The 16,437-nt window shown below is 48.5% G+C and overlaps 1 protein-coding gene and 1 long non-coding RNA gene across 7 annotated transcripts in view; one reads left to right on the top strand and one right to left on the bottom strand.

The window, feature by feature from the left end:
- The first annotated feature begins 1,819 nt into the window (after window positions 1–1,819).
- LOC110740383 overlaps window positions 1,820–16,437 on the top strand; it is a 90,311-nt gene continuing 75,693 nt past the window's right edge. For all 3 annotated transcript variants that reach the window (XR_004183897.1, XR_004183896.1, XR_004183895.1), the window contains exon 1: window positions 1,820–2,089. This is a non-coding gene — a long non-coding RNA (uncharacterized LOC110740383). The remainder of the gene's footprint in view (window positions 2,090–16,437) is intronic.
- KCNIP1 (potassium voltage-gated channel interacting protein 1) overlaps window positions 12,377–16,437 on the bottom strand; it is a 379,587-nt gene continuing 375,526 nt past the window's right edge. For 2 of the 4 annotated variants that reach the window (XM_009209557.3, XM_017960122.2), the window contains 3 exons: window positions 16,118–16,222; window positions 15,147–15,209; window positions 12,377–13,251 (listed from right to left, as the gene is read on the bottom strand). In XM_009209557.3, the coding sequence (XP_009207821.2) occupies window positions 13,204–13,251; window positions 15,147–15,209; window positions 16,118–16,222 (216 nt within the window). In that variant the 3' untranslated portion in view covers window positions 12,377–13,203. The remainder of the gene's footprint in view (window positions 13,252–15,146; window positions 15,210–16,117; window positions 16,223–16,437) is intronic. The other 2 variants (XM_017960121.3, XM_003900504.4) reach the window with 1 other exon arrangement.

Below are 16,437 nucleotides of genomic sequence, written 5' to 3'. Positions count from 1 at the left end.
GAGGCGGCGTGAGCATACAGCCTAACACAAGCTGAGCTGTACAATTTGTTCATTCAGCAACGGGGCCAGTGTCTCTCGGAGCAAAGGTGGGAGCTAACCCTCGCGCAAATTATCCTGGATCTTCTGCAGATATTTGCTTCTGAGGGAGGCAATTCTGGTGGCCTGGGTGAAACTGGCTTACATTGCAAGAGAAATACCTCCTTTGGCTAAAACTACGTTTCTTTTCTTTCTTTAATTTTTTTTTTTTTGAGACAGAGTATTACTCTGTCTCCCAGGCTGGAGTGCAATGGCATGATCTTGGCTCACTGCAACCTCCGCCTTCAGGTACAAGTAATTGCCATGCCTCACACTCCTGAGTAGCTGGGATTATAGGCACCTGTCACCACACACAGCTAATTTTTGTATTTTTAGTAGAGAGAGGGTTTCACCATGTTGGCCAGACTGGTCTTGAACTCCTGGCCTCAAGTGATCCGCCCACCTTGGCCTCCCAAAGTGCTGGGATTACAGGCATGAGCCACCACACCCGGCCTGAAACTACTTTTCTTTAGGTATATAAGGAAACACCAACTAAACCTCTACCAACAGACAAACCCATGAGTGGATGTGGTCCGTGGTGACTGTCCCGGCTCTTCCACTTAGGCTGTGCTCCCCGTGTGTTCTGAGCAGTTTGCTTTGTGTCCTCACAATGGCTCAGTGCAGCAGGCATTGCTATGACTCCCTGTGCCAGTCAGAGCCCTTCAAGAGCAGATGCCAAGATGGGGTTAGATGTCCCCGAGATGTATCGGGCAGGAAGTCCATGATGGTAAAGGCGGAGGGTCGGTGTGGGTCTGGCATCTGTAGAAGGAAAGACTGGGTAGAAAGAGCCACAGACAGCACTGCGGGGGACTACCCTCCTTGAAGCAAGTCGCTTGTTAGGAGGACTCAGTGTCCAGCAGGAATGGCCTGGAACTAAAGCCCCTGGTGGCCAGTCCCTTTCTGGGCACAGCCTGGGGAATTTGGTGGCCATGCCTCTGCAGCAACCATCCCAGCTCCTCTCCCTAGGGTGGAGTGGGGTGACCACAGGAACATCGTCACCCCTACTCTGAACCCTTACTCAAGACGTGGTCAAGCAGGTTCTCTTGAAGGAGGTCTGAACAGCATTTCTGTGGTTTACAGATTAGGAAACTGAGGCAGAGAGGTTAAGTCACCTGTCCAAGTGTTTTGGTGGCTGCTGTTGTGAGGAGGAATACATGAGCCTTTGAAAGATTCTGAGTTCATGGAACAAAAGGTTTCTGTCTCTCAGATCCATATTTCAAATAATTCACAGTCTTTTCATCGTTGATGTGGCCTGGTTAGTGTTGCTACCCGTTCTGATTGACAACTTTCATTCCTGAAAGCCTGCTGGGTGACAGCAGGAATGCCTCTGCACCGTTGGCCCTGTGGGCATTGGATAAGCCTGGGTGCTGGGGCAGGCGCCAGGCCAGGTGCTGGGTGACCTCTGTAGTGAAATGCAGCCCTGGCTTCCTCCAGCCTCCATCTCTCCTGGGGAGATTAACATTATGGAATCTCTACAACATCCTAGAACACCCTAGGCAGGAGGTTTTCTTTATTTTATTTTATATATTTTGTTTTATTTTTAAAATTTAATTTTATTTTATTTGAGACAGGGTCTCACTCTGTCATCCAGGCTGGAATGCAGTGGCAAAATCATGGCTCACTGCAGCCTTGAAACCCCCGGGCTCAAGCAATCCTCCGGCCTCAGCCTCCTGGGTAGCTGGATCAGCAGATGCACACCACCATCATCAGCTAATTTTCTTCATTGTTTGTAGAGTTGAGGTCTCACTAAGTTGCTCAGGCTGGTCTAGAACTCCTGGACTTGAGCAATCCCCCCGCCTTGGCCTCCCAAAGTGCTGGGATTATAGACATCAGTCATGTGTCCAGCTGGCAGGAGGTCTTAACATCCTTGTTTTTTGGATGAGGAAACTGAGGCGTGGAGAGGTGAAGACTTGCTCAAGATCATACAGTGAATAAAGGGCAGAGCTGGAGTCTGAAGTCAGTCTGACCGACTGTGAAACCCACACGCCGTCCCGATACCATCCAATCCTGTGAGGTGAGGATTATCATCCCTGTTTCATTGATGAGGAGACAGAGAGGGGGACTCATGTTCTCGAGGTCACACAGCAAGTCCATCGCAGCAGCGGGGCTGGAGTCCAGCCTCTCAGACTCCAAGGGCCCCAGGACAACCTTCCATCCTGGTTCAGCTAAGCGACTGCACTCTGAGGAGGGCACAGGCCCTGGGATGATGGGAACCTTTTGTTCCCCGGTCCCTGATTCCTGACCCCAGTCCCCACCTCCAGCTCTGTGGAGCTGGCAGACGGAGAAGCGAGGAGGGACATCCTGCCTTTCCTGTCCCTTTGTCCCATGGTCTGGGGCCCTGATTCTGCAATACCAGGGTGATCACTGAATCAAAAATTAGGAGGCTGGCCCAAGTCTTTGTGTCACTCTCTTGACCTTGGGTCACTAATTTGTAAAGTGGGGTGGTGAGGATGCGGTGAGGGGAAGGCTTTGGCACCAGCCTGGGGTTGTATGACCACATGGGGCAAAGCGAGTATTATTATCTTTCTGTTTTCCTCCTGCCCCATGGCCTGGCCTCAACGCATCTGCTAGTCTGCAGCAGCAACCAGCGTGGAAAGCCGCCTGGCAGGCCACTCCGGACCGGACCCCCAGTGGGCTCCCCCCAGGTGGCTGGTCTGGCCTGCTGGACCACATTTCTCACGGTTCTCTTGCCCTCCAGCCCTCCCCTCACTGAGCACTCTGCCCCTACCCTGCTTAGGGGAGAGTCTGTGACCCCCAGAGCAGGCTTCTGTGCTTCATCCCCCAAGGGGAGATTCCAGAGCAGACAACTCAGCTGCCTTTGTGACTGAAACCGAGAGGAAATGAAGGAGTGTTTATGAAGTCGCTGCAACTTGCCAGGTGCTTTCACTATGCAACCCTCCCTGCAGCCGTCCCGAGAATGTGATCCTGTTTACTTCTGATGAAAGTAAGGCTCAGAGGGGCCACCCGCCTAAGGGCGTGCAGCTGGAATGCGGGTAGCCAGGACTCCAGCTCTGGTCTGTCTCATTCACTTGGAAGCCAGGCCCCTTTCCTCCCTCCCACTCTGTGTTCGGGAGCTCCGTGGTGGGGCAGCTGCCCCGAGGGAAGGTCCTTCTGACCGCCAGTGTCTGTGGCTGGCTGTCCAGGAGGCAGAGCCAGGACTGGCAGTTTGGGCTCCAAGGACTGCCTCTTCCTCCTGGCTGCCAGGGAGTTTCCAATCATCAGAAGAAACAGACTCTGGGAACAGCTCTGCCACCTGTCCCAGCCCTGCCCCAGCCTCTGAGCAACTGGAGCCCAGATGCCCTGGCTCACCCTAAGCTATCCCTAAGCACGGGTGGGCCTTAAGGAGGCTCCCTACTGGGCATGGGTGAGGATCTTGGTCTTCCAGGTGGGACCCTGCCTGCCAGGGGACAGCCTCTTAGGTGGGTGGGAAAGAGCTCTGTACTTGGGTTAACAAATGTGGCTTCTAGCCCTGCTCCATCAAGGGCCAGCGCGTGATTTGAAATAGGTCTCTTCTCTCTAAGCGTTTGTTTCTTGGTCTATAAAATGGGATCCTAACCTCTCCTCACTGCAGTGTGGGAGGGAAAATGAGTCAAGGCATGAAAGTGCTGGAAACAGAAAGCTCTGGGCAGGACCTGCTCCATAATTTGCCAAGTTCAGTGCAAAAATGAAAAGGTGAGGCCAGGAGCCCTGGATCACACCTGTAATCCCAGCACTTTGGGAGACTGAGGCAGGCAGATCACTTGAGGTCAGGAATTTGAGACTAGCCTGGCCAACATGGGGAAACCCTGTCTGTACAAAAAATACAAAAAATTAGCCAGGCGTGGTGGTGCGCCTGTAGTCCCAGCTATGCGGGAGGCTGAGGTGGGAGGATGGCTTGAGCCTGGGAGGTGGAGGCTGCAATGAGCTATGATTGCGCCACTGTATTCCAGCCTGGGCGACAGAGCGAGACCCGTTCAATAATACGTAACAACCCAGCATAACATACAAAATAAAATAAAACAAAATAAAATGTAAATAAAAAATAAAAATGAAAAAGTGGGTCCCCTTGTGAATTTCAAGGCCGTGGTGAATTTCAAGGCCGTGGTGGCAGAGCGTTAAACCAAGCTCAGGGTCACACGCCCTGAAGCCAGCGCTGCGCTGGGGTCCGGCGCCGTGGAGGGTTCCGCTGTGCCGCCGCTTTGGCTCCCTGACCCGGTCCTGAGATCCACGCGGCGGATCCCTGCGCATTCGGCGGGGCGCCGGCTCCATCTAGCGGCGCAATGACGAACAGCACCTGCCGCTCACACCCTGGGGGGCCTGGGGGCGCCTTAGACTCACACCAGCCGCAAGGTTATCATCCGTCTCCATCGGTCACCACGTTCTCTCCATGGTCCGCCAGAGTCTCTCACATTGCTCCTGCCCCGTCATGAGTACTTTGGTCTCCTCATTCGCCCCCTCCCCCTGTTTTCTCAGGTGGTCCGGAGGGCGGTGCGGTTCCTTGAGTTTCCTAGGGTCCCTCCCAAGCTATTCTCTTGGGGTCTCTGGAGGCACACTGCCTGTAGCCCCTTTCCAGCCTGCAGCGCCATCTCACAGCACCACCTCCTCGGAGCCCCTCTGTGGCTTTCTGCCACCTGCCGGGCAGGCCCGTTTCCTTCGTCCGGGATCCCGGCCCGCCTGTCCCATCCTGCGGTGTCCCGTTTCCACCCCGGCCCGCCTACCAGCCTTCAGCGTCCTTGCAGCCTCTGCTCCGCGCACACCACTCCCCTTCGCAAGACTTCCCTTCTCCTGCCCGCCTTCCTCCCGGCCCACCTCTGACAGGAAGCCTTCCAGGATTACCAGAACCCCCGGGGTTGTCCTCCCTTTGTGTGAACAGCGGTGCGGAGGTTTTGGAGACAAAACGCCTCTGTTGGAGTCAGAGGTAGCTAGATTAGGGGTGCGCATAGAATGGGCTTTGGGATTGGACCTGCGGACCTGAAACCTGTCTCCACTACTTCTGAGTCGGTTTCCTTGTGGAGAAAGTGCGACATCAAATGAAACAGGATTTTTTTCCTTGGTGAGAATTAATTAGATAATTTATATTAGGCATTCAGAGTGGTGACCGGCTCATTATAAGCACCAAATAAGCGTTGCTATGGTCATTATCATTATTAAGTTCTGTACTCATTAATTACTGGCAGCGCGACTTCGGGCTGGTGGCTTTACCTTGAGCTCTCCCTGTCTGGAAAAAGGGTAGTTTATTTCTATTTCTGTGTCAGAGGGTGGTCGTGATAGTAAATTCGGTGCTGTTCTTTGGTGCTCTCAGTAGGAGTTGCTCCAGAAATACTGTCCCTCTATCCCTCTGCTGTCCACCCTGCTCTGAGCACTCATCAGAGTGCCCCTGCACAGTTCCTTCTCGGTTATCTAGAATTATCTAATTTTGGTACAGTTTTTTTTTTTTTTTTTTTTTTTTGAGACAGAGTCTCACTCTGTCACCCAGGCTGGAATGTGGTGTGAGATCACGGCTCATGACAGCCTTGACCTCCTGGGCTCAAGCGATCCTTCTGCCTCAGCCTCCAGAGTAGCTAGGACTACAGGTGCGCTCCACCACACCCAGCTGATTTTCTTCATTTTTTGTAGAGACAGCATCTCACTATGTTGCATAGGCTAGTCTAGAACTCCTGGGCTCAAGTGATCCTCTCATTGTGGCCTCCCAAAATGCTGGGATTACAGGTCATGCCCAGCCTGATAACAGTTGTTAAACTTCTGTGTTTCCTCAACCAACCATTAACAACACCCTGAAGGACATATTTTGGTTTTAATGGGTGTATTAGTCAAGGTTCTCCAGGTAAACAGAACTAACAGGGTGTGTGTGTGTGTGTGTGTGTGTGTGTGTGTGTGTGTAGAGAGACAGATGGACAGACAGACACACCCCCAGACTGATTTATTTTAAGGAGTGGGTTTGTGATTGTGGGGACTGACAAGTCTAAAATCAAGACCAGGGAAGAGTTGATGTTGCTGTCCCGAATCGCGTGGCAGTCTGGAGGCAGAGTTCTCTCTTCCTTGGGGGCTTCTGTTCTCTCAGTTGAGGCCTTCAACTGACTGGATGAGGCCCACCCACATTATAGAAGATAGCTTGCTGTACTCAAAGTCTACTGATTTAAATGTTAATCTCAGCTGAAAAACACCCCCACAGCAATGCCAAACAGACTGATGTTTGACTAAAAACTGGTTACCATGGCCTCGCAAAGTTAACGCATAAAATTCGCCATCACAGTGGGCTGACATTTACTACATAAGGACTTTATCCCCTTTATTCGTTCCTCCTCTGCCCTCCCCCCTTCAGCTCCCCGCTTCGTTCTTTCCTCCTTTTACTTTCTTTGTCGACCACAGTAAGTTTAGTGTCCTCTCTTGCTCTTCTGCATAGAATCCACAACTGTCTTTCCCCAGCTCTCCCCCAGCACTTGCCTATTCTGTGTCATTGTGGACAGTAAGGGGCTTTGGCCCTCAGGTTGGGCAGGGAGTGGGTTGGGGTGGACTGCATACTCTCTGTTCTTAAACCCCTGCCTCAAAATCCTTACCCTCCTTTAGGCATTCTCATGGACACCAGCTGAATGTGGTTCACACTGGAGGGAAGGGTGATACAGGATTGCAGTCCTATGTTTCTCATCTGCACTAGTCTGGAGAAGGGGTCCTGACTGGGCTTTGGGATGAGGGCAGAAGGGGTAGACTGGAGTTGGCAGGCTTCCTGCTGGGAGTAGAGAGTGATGAGATGTAGCCAGAGAAACGTGGTGGGGAATAAAGTGGCCAGAAGAAACACCAGAGGGTTAGACTATGGGGCTTATTAATGGAAAGTGTCAGGTCGCAAGTTACAGAAAGTTCAACTAGAATTGCCTTTAAAAAGTGAATTTTGGCCTGGTGTGGTGGCTCACACCTGTAATCCTAGCACTTTGGGAGGCCGAGGCGGTCAGATCACCTGAGGTCAGGAATTTGAGGCCAACCTGGCCAACATGACGAAATCCTGTCTGTACTAAAAATACAAAAGTTAGCCGGGTGTGGTGGCACGCACCTGTAATCCCAGCTACTCAGAAGGCTGGGGGAAGAGAATTGCTTGTACCCGGGAGGCGGAGGTTGCAGTGAGCCGAGGTCGCACCACTGCACTCCAACCTGGACAACAGAGCGAGACTCTGTCTCAAAAAAAAAAAGTATTTCTTGATATTTATGGATATGTGCAATGAACACTAGAAGTAAATGTAACTTCAGATGAAGCTTGACTGACAGTTCAATGACATCAGCAACCCATTCTTTCATCCCTCTGCCTTGATCACTGTGGTCTCTTACCTACATTTCTAACTTTTCTTCCCTGTGGATTAGAAAATGGTGGCCTGTAGGTCCCAGGGCTCTGTGTTTTTCATTCATGTCCAGCAGGACAATGAGCAACTCTCATTGTTTTCAGTAAAAGCCCTAACATTCCATGCTATTTGCATGAGTTTAGGGTTTAAGCCTATTCCTAAAATTTCACTGTGGCCAGAGGCATGGGAGGTAATGATTGGCTTAGCCTTGGTCCCTATGTTTTATTCTAGAATGGGACCTGTAGCATATCATGGGTCTTCAGAATCCTACCCGGTGGGGCTGGCTGCCTCTAGGGTTCCCTGCAGTCTTTAAGTTCTGAGCTTTGTTGGTTCTCAGTAAGGTAATGGAGCGAAGTGCAGGGCTTGCTGAGGTCTGCCAGTTAGGATGAACCTTATTTTGATGTGGAAGGACATATTTCAACTCCTCTAAGAAACCCATATGGCCATCTTTGCACATGTCTTTGGCATGATTCCTTTTACAGGAGGAGTAATTTGGCTCAGATTTGTGGGTTTGTTTTCATTGCTTTTTACTAATAGTTTTCATAGCATCTGCTTCCTAACACCTTCTGGTGTTTGTATATCATCAGAGCTAGTTTTAGGAAGGTGGAGAATGGTCTTTATGCTCTGTAAGAAATAAAGCTGGGCATGGATTTTGGAGCTTGGCAGACTTTTAAGCTCACTTCCTGCTGTGTATATAAGTCCTTCTATGAGTCTGGGCATCATTTTTTTCATCTGAAAAATAGGTGCCTAGGATACCTGCCCCACAGGGTTGTCATGAGACTCAAGAAAGATGTTGTCCATGGAGAACCCCCTGATCCAAATCATGTCAAGCTCAGTGGTCTGCTCTTCAGAGAAGCCTTACTCTCCACCCCTCTAAAGTAGCCCACAGCCATCCTGTGTACTCTTTGCCATGTCACACATTTATTCATGCCATTTCATCTAAAATAATTTCATTTGTCGTCAGCTTCCTCCTGCCAGAATATGTGGTTTATGAAAGCAGGACACATGCCTGTCTTTTTCATCGTAAGTTACTGTTGTGAGCAACTGGGGCTCAGTCCTACCAGGGAAGCCTAGGAGATGGTATAGAAGAGACCTCAGCTTTCTTCCTGCTGAAAGGAGAGGGATTTGGGGTATTTGTCCACCAACTCTCATCAGTCATTGGCCAAGGGCTTACTCCTACGAGGTGTTAATAATCCGATTCTTTGGCCTGGCATGTCCACGGCAGAATGGGCCTGTGTCTTAGTCCATTTGTATAGCTATAAGGAACACCCATGGCTGGATAATTTATAAAGAAAAAAAGACTAATTTGGCTCATGTTTCTGGCGGCTGGAAAGTGTGATTGGCATCTGCATTTGGTGAGGGCTTCAGGCTGCTTCCACTTGTAGTGGAAGGTGAAGGGGAGCTGGGTGTGCGCAGATCACATGGTGAGAGAGGAAGTGAGGAGTGGGGCGTGGGTGGTGGTGGTGATGCCAGGCTCTTTAACAACCACCTCTTGAGGGAATTAACAGAGTAAGAACTCACTCAGTCCCAAGAGAGGGCCTTCATCTGGTCCTGAGGGATCTGCCCCCATGACCCAAACACCTTCTCTTAGGCCCCCTTTCAACATTGGAGATAAATGTCAACATGAGGCTTAGAGAGTCAAATACCCAAAACATAGCAGGCTGTCATGGACACACTCTGTGATGGTTAGAGTCACAGACAAAAACTCTTGGGTGATTGCACTTGGCAGCAGTTGAGTCTACCTGCAGGGTGATGGTGAGCACCAAGGGGACTGGGCAAAGTGGCCGTAGCACCTTCTGCACAGTTGAGTCCCCATCTGCAGGTATGATGGTGAGAATTTGTTGGACAGTTCAAGAGGGGCAGGATCCCTCCAAGAAGACAAGTGGGAGATGAGGCCAATACCCTATCATTGCTGCAATGTGTCCTTTCCCCACTGTTCATTAGGACAACCATCTCCCTTTCTGTTGTTTATCCATCTGAGGACTACTTTTAAAACCTCCTTCCAGCTGGGCACGGTAGCTCATGCCTGTTATCCCAGCACTTTGGGAGGACAAGGCGAGTGGATCACGAGGTCAGGAGATCGAGACCACCCTGGCTAACACAGTGAAACCCCGCCTCTACTAAAAATACAAAAATTAGCCCGGCGTTGTGGCAGGTGCCTGTAGTCCCAGTTACTCGGGAGGCAGAGACAGGAGACTGGCGTGAACCCAGGAGACGGAGCTTGCAGTGAGCCAAGTTCGCACCACTGCACTCCAGCCTGGGCAACAGCGTGAGACTCTGTCTCAAAAACCAAAACAAAACAAAACTCCCTTCCACAATGAATTCTCTCTGAATATCTAAGCTGCTGATTTTCCTCTCAGTTTTAAGTGCCCAGGGCTGATGCTGGTGTCTTACTCATGGTCTGCCTAACACATGGAGAGGGGTACCAGTCCTTCCTCTCCTCTAGAGCAGGAGTTTGCAGCCCTAGGTGTACATTGGAATCACCTGGCAAGCCTTTAAAGCATACTGATGATCAAGGCCCCACCTCTGGATATTCTGATGCAATTCATTTGGGATAAGGCCCAGGCATTTGGCACTTCAAAAAAATTCCCCTACTCTGCTCCCCAGGTGATTCTGACATGCAGCCAGTGGGGAAGGAAGGGAGCCACTGACCTAGATCTTTTTTTTTTTTGAGACAGAGTTTTGCTCTTGTTGCCCAGGCTGGAGTGCAATGGTGCGATCTTGGTTCACCGCAACCTCCACCTCCCAGGTTCAAGTGATTCTCCTGCCTCAGCCTCCCGAGTAGCTGGGACTACAGGCACCTGTCACCACACCTGGCTAATATTTGTATTTTTTAGTGGAGATGGGGTTTCTCCATGTTGGTCAGGCTGGTCTGGAATTCCCGACCTCAGGTGATTCGCCGACCTCGGCCTCCCAAAAAGTTGGAATTACAGGCATGAGCCACCACTCCCGGCCTGATTTAGACCTTATACAGGCACCTGAGACAGGCATCTGAAAAGATCAGAGATATGTCCAGCTTCAGAAGCAGCTTGATCTAGCAGATCAATGATGTCATGAAAGGCTTGTTTCTGCTTGGGGTTTTTTTTTTTTTCCATCTCTCTGCCTTGCCTTATGTGATGTCTGGCTTATTAACCCTCTGATTATTAAATAAACTCTCAGAATTCCTAAACAGTTGCCGACACGTCTTAGGGCTGTGTGCGTTCTCATTCATGTCCGGTGAGGGAGGACATCTTTGTCTCATCATTCCCAGCACAAGTTTGGAGAGATTCAGGTTGTTTGAACCAGTGTGGGTCTCAAGCCTATCCCTGAATTGATCCTTGTGGCCAGGGGCATGGCTCAGACCATGCACTTCATTCCCAGCTCTAGATGTGTCAGTTTGCCACCTTAGCCCTGTGTGCCCAGTACACCCACCTGGGTGGCCTCTAAAGAATTCTGATGCCCAGGTCCCCACCTTCGGGGATGTTCCTTCCGTTGGGCTGCTGTGGCACCCAGGTGTTTGCATTGTTCAAAGTTCCCAGGTGATTCTGATGTGCAGCCAGGATAGAGAACATACATCTTGTAGATACAGGGTAGACATCATACAGCCTCAAGATGCAGGTTAGGACCCCATATGGGAAGAGTCTCAGGAACAGGTCCTCTCCTGGGCCTAAGTGGATGCCTTGCTGGGGACCAGCCACGTGCCCAGAAGCCTTAAGGGACCACATGGCTACATGCAGGAAGCCCAAACAGAGGAACAGGTCTGGACTATCCAACAAATTCTCATCATCACACCTACAGTTTCCAACCATAAGAGGCAGCAGCCAATGGCCATCTGAGTGAGATGTGTCATGCATGCAGGAGATGTTTTGGTGGGCTGCCCCTGCAAGTGACCACGGCTGCCTGAGACATTTCCCTTCTCTGCATCTCTTTCCCTATCTGTTACACAGACTCAAAGAATACTGATGCCTCTGTGAACTGACTTCAGATGAATGAGATTTGTGGGAAGTATCCTCATCCTTGGGGTGAGGCAGAATCCCCTTATAGGAACGGTCTGTGATAGAGTGAGAAGAGTTTAGTCTCCCTATGGAGTCTCTATCAGCTGTGCTACCTTACGCAGGTCCCCCTTACCTCTCTGAGCTTCAGCAACCTCTTCTGTACAACCAGGACTCTACTATCTGGAATGCCCAGGACTCTACCATCTGGAATGCCCAGGACTCTACCATCTGGAATACTCCACATGAGCATGAAATAAGATAATGTATATAAAGCCCCTAGTGCAGCACCTGGCACAAAATAGGGCTTCAGTGAATTGCTTTCCTTCCCAGAATGCTACTGTTAGCTTTTAATCTTTTAAATGTGATGTCAGATGGGGAAACCAAGACCCACAGTGTTCAACATGAGTAATCATTTGCTGGTTATAGGCTGAAGCTGCACGATCATCCTCTAGACCCTAAAATCTCTCAGCAGGAGGCCCTGTTATCCTCTTCATCTCTGCACTCCCACTCACACCACAGGGGCTCCAGACTTTTCATATCAGAGGGTCTTAGAGGTGGCAATCTTTTTGGAAGCAAAGTGTTGTGAAGGGTCTTGTCTTGAAGTTGCATTTGTATTTGGGTCGGATGTTTGCTGGGGATGGCTTGGGGGCTGGGGAGGATGAAGTCACTGCCTGGCACAGGCCTGGCACAATGTAAGTACAGTTGACCCTCCGACAATACGAGTTTAAACTGCATGGGTCCACTTACATGCAGATTGTTTTCAACCAAACATGATAGAAATTGCAGTATTTCTAGGATGTGAAACCTGCATATATGGAGGCCCAAGTTTTTGAAAACACGAGTTCCTCTGGGCCGGCTGTGGGACTTGAGTATCTGCAGATTTTGGTATGGGGAGTCCTGGAACCGATCCTTCACACATACAGAGGAACAACTGCACTAATAATTGGATGTCAAGTGAATGGACTAGCCTTCCCTTTTCACAGCTTACCTCTCTTACCTAATGGAGTCATGAAGAAGTGATTGAGAGTGTAAGAAATAGTTCTGTTTATTGGTTAGAACATGGTATAAAATTACAGCAATTTGCAGGCATTCTGGACTTCTCGGGAGGGACATGCAGCGCTGGGCTCAAGCAGGGGATGTGGTGGAGATATGGACCACTGGGCAATGGCTCACTTCCTAGACATATTAAAGGACTTGCACTACCAGCACAAATGCCAGTGTGAGAGAATTATTGGTCCTCTTTTCTGGAAACAAATGACATGGGCAGTTTGGGTCATCAGAAAATGCCACGCTTAATAATTCAGTCCTATCCCACATATATTAGGTGCTGGCTCTCCCAATCTGGTTATGACAGATCCTAATTGTTCTGGATAACTCTCATTCTTCCCACCAAAGGAAGAGAAACAGGCACATTGGTTTGGGAGGCCATCAGATGATGGTGTGCATCTGGCTCAGGTCCTCTTGCTTCCAGATTCACCAAAGTTTGCCTGACTTGGAGGCAGTGGGCTGGGGGCATGTAAGCAGAATATTTTGTGCGCTACTGTTTAAGCTCAAGCAGAGGGACCTTCCATAGGGCAGTAGTGTGAGAAGATGAGCATGCTTCCAAAACAAACTCAAATTTCATCTTGTCTCTCTCAAGAAGAAGAAGGAGGAAGAGGTGGCAATCAGAGACTGAGCCACATAATGCTGAGTTCCATAGAAAGTCTTCAGCAGAGAATTCTTCCAAAGTGTGAAAGGTGTTTCTGTCCCAAGAGTTGGTGTGTAAAATCAGAACGAGGGCAGATCAGGGTGTTCAGGTGGTTGTTTAGTACAATGTCTCTGAGAGCTGAATGGCTGAGTGTCACCAGTTACATGACATTTTGAAACAGCTGGAGAGACCTCATGATGTTGTCATCCTGGGAGAAAAGGAGGGGAAGAGGATGGTTAGAACTCTGAGTCCCCTCCCTGAGAGCTCTGTAACTCTAGTGAGCAAATCTCAAGCATGGGTTTCCTATATGGGGAAAACTCTACAAGGGTATGAAAAACAAGAAGTAAGGATGGGGACATAAAAAGTGATCAGCTCAAAGTAAAAAGCACCACCTGTAGCCTTAAAGAGGAATTCAGAAGAAACAAATCATCTAGTAAAATAGTGAGTTCTTTTAAGAAGCTCTGAACAATTACATTTCATAAAATTATTTTTATACATCCACTGAAATGATTATATTTTTTCCCTTTTTATTCTATTAATGTGATTAATTACACTGACCAATTATGAATGTTAAACCAACCTTGCTTTCCTGGAATGCTGCTTTAGATTCTACACATTTTGATAAGTCATATTTTTATTTTATTTTTGATTCAAGATATTTTCTTCTCTGAACCATGAATTAGAAGTTTATTGCTTAATACCCAACATTTGAGGATTTTTCTACATTCAATACTATACCTCAGAGAATAAATCATAGAAAAATGTAAAATACAGAACATGCAATGGAGACATACAATAAGAAAACCCCCCAAAGCTCTCTCTTTCAAAAAAATCAATAAAGTAGATAAATGCTTATTAAGACTGCTTTTCAAATTATCAATATCAGAAATGAAAAGGTTAATGTCAGTATAGGCTTATTTGGCTCATTATTCTGGCAGATGGAAAGTTTAGTTGAGCATCTGCATCTGGTGAGGGTTTCAGGCTGCTTCAACTCACAGTAGAAAGTGAAGGGGAGCTGGGTGTGCAGAGATCCCATGGTGAGAGAGGAAGCAAGGTTGGGGGTGGGGAAGGTGCCAGGCTGTTTTACAACCAGCTCTCAAGGGAACTAACAGAGTGAGAACTCACCCCCAGGGGGGTCAATGTTCATTCCATTCTAGTTGTTAAATATCTTGGATATCACCCTGCATATAGGACATCTACATAACAGGGTGGCTGTGATGTTTATGTATGTGCTTGAAACTTGGTGGGGGCTCAGTATGTGCTAGTAACTTCTCCCCTGCTTTCTTACATTTGCTATTCTTCTTGGCTGGAGTGCAGAGTAACTGTGTACATTTTAAAAATAATGTAGGGGTACAAATGGATTTCTCAAAAGTAGATGAAGCAATTATTTCCAGTTCAGTCTCTGGTGACTCTGGGGCTGGTCTATTGGTTAGACTTAATGAAAGTTGTGTTCCCAGGACCAGCATCGCTGGTGTGACTGGGGAGAATGTGAGAAAAGTAACATTTCAGGCCCCACCCCAGACCTACGGACTTAGAATCTGCATTTTAACAAGATCTTTAAGGATATTGTTTCACACATTAAAGTTTTAGAAGCCTTGGTCCAGGGCATTTGTGTTAAAGTGACCCAGATCTAGAGTGTCTGGGATTGAGGCCTGGAAATATACATTTTCAGAATCATTCCAGGCAATTTTTATGCACACTGTGGTTTGAGAATCACACAGTTGTAGATTTCCCCGCCCTGCTCCCAGCTGCTTCCTTGTCGTCTGGGGAATGGGTCATCAAGCCAGAGGCAGGCTAAAAAATAATGGTGTTGCCCTCTTGGGAAGTCTATTTTCACAGAGACCCCCTGTGAGTTTTCACATCCACATCCCCCCAGACGCCTACTTAGGCTCTCTGTTCAGTCCTGTGCTTAGCCAAGACCAACCACAGGCCAGGTTGAGGAGTGGAACTGCTGGACTTCACAGTTGTTGCTAGTGTTGTTGGCTCTGATAGGAAGGGTTGCAGGTATGTGCAGGTTTCTCGTCACCTTCCTTCTGCAGGTCCCCAGGCCCCAGGTTTCCTTTCCCAGATGTAGAATTGTTGTGCCCTGAGATCTCTCCTTACCTCCTGACATGATTCAAGAAATTCATCTAAAGTTACGATGCCATCTTTATTTTTGTCCATTTTCTGAAAGACAAAACAGAAAGCACTTTATGGAATCTGGTGATCTCCATTCCAAAGCTTACTCCCCTGCTTTCTTGCTGGAGCACATTTCATTCATTGCATTAACCAACTTTGCCCTGAGAATGAGAGTTGTCTTTCACTGGCCAGACAACTCCAGTTAGGTCCTCATTACAACACTTTGACCCCCGTGAGTTTCCTTAAATCAAAAGACTTGCTCTGGACGCTCATCACCTCACTGCTGGATTATTCTGCTTCTTCTGTAGACTCCCTGCTACCCTGTCCCTCTGGCAGAACACTGGGCACAAGAGGTTCTGATTCTGGCCTGTTACTTGCTGTACAAACTTGCACAAGGCCAGAGGGGATTCTCTTTTCCCATCTGCAAAGTGGGAAGTTGGGCTAGAGTGAGCTCTGATATTCTCTGATACTCTACCACTAGACAATTTTTTCCTAAAATGCCCCAATGATCATAGCACTGCCTTAGTCAAGGATCAGCAGTAGTTGCCCATCCTGCACCAGAGCAAGGCCAAACTCTTGCAGTTAAGGTCTCATAATCTGGCCCTATCCTAGTTTCCAATCTTGTTTCCCCTCACTACCCAGACACAAATGCTTAGCACCTCCACAATTGTAATTAGTGAAGTCTTTCGTGTTTACTCCGATCCCCTAATTTTTATGGATTTAGAGTTCATACTATACCACTAATATTTAATAATATACTTTCTTGTTCTCTTCTGTCATGTACACTTACAGCTTAAGGAGATCATCTGTTTCTTGAGGACAATGTATCTGATAGTTCTTTTCAGTTTCCAACCATGCTTAGTACAGGGTTGGACACAAATCACTTGCCCAGATGCTCATGGGTTGACTTGATCTAGGCTGGGCTTACAGCTCACGTGCAGGGTGTGTGCACTTACCTGGAAGAAGACATCCACATGCTGCCTTGGAGTGTCCTCTTTGAGCACAGGATATGTGTATTTCCCCATCATGTCATAGATGGCTTTGACAATGTCCATCATCTCCTGGAGCAGGGACATAAAAGCACACAGTGTGGGGACCAAGAGGTCAAGCTCTTCCGAGGCGACAGAGTTTGGGGCTCCTTGTGTCCCTTGGCAATGAAAGTGATTAAAAGGTGAGGTCCTTCTTTAGCAGGTGATAGGGAGTTAGAAAGCAAGCAGAAGGGGCTATATTGTGGGAGCCCTTTTAGGGAGGAGATGGTAGACAATCCTTAAAGCCC

Source organism: Papio anubis, chromosome 5 (assembly GCF_008728515.1).
Source record: "Papio anubis isolate 15944 chromosome 5, Panubis1.0, whole genome shotgun sequence".
Taxonomy (NCBI): domain Eukaryota; kingdom Metazoa; phylum Chordata; class Mammalia; order Primates; family Cercopithecidae; genus Papio; species Papio anubis.
The sequence above is the reverse complement of the archived record's forward strand: the minus strand, read 5'-3'. Positions and strand labels throughout refer to the sequence as shown.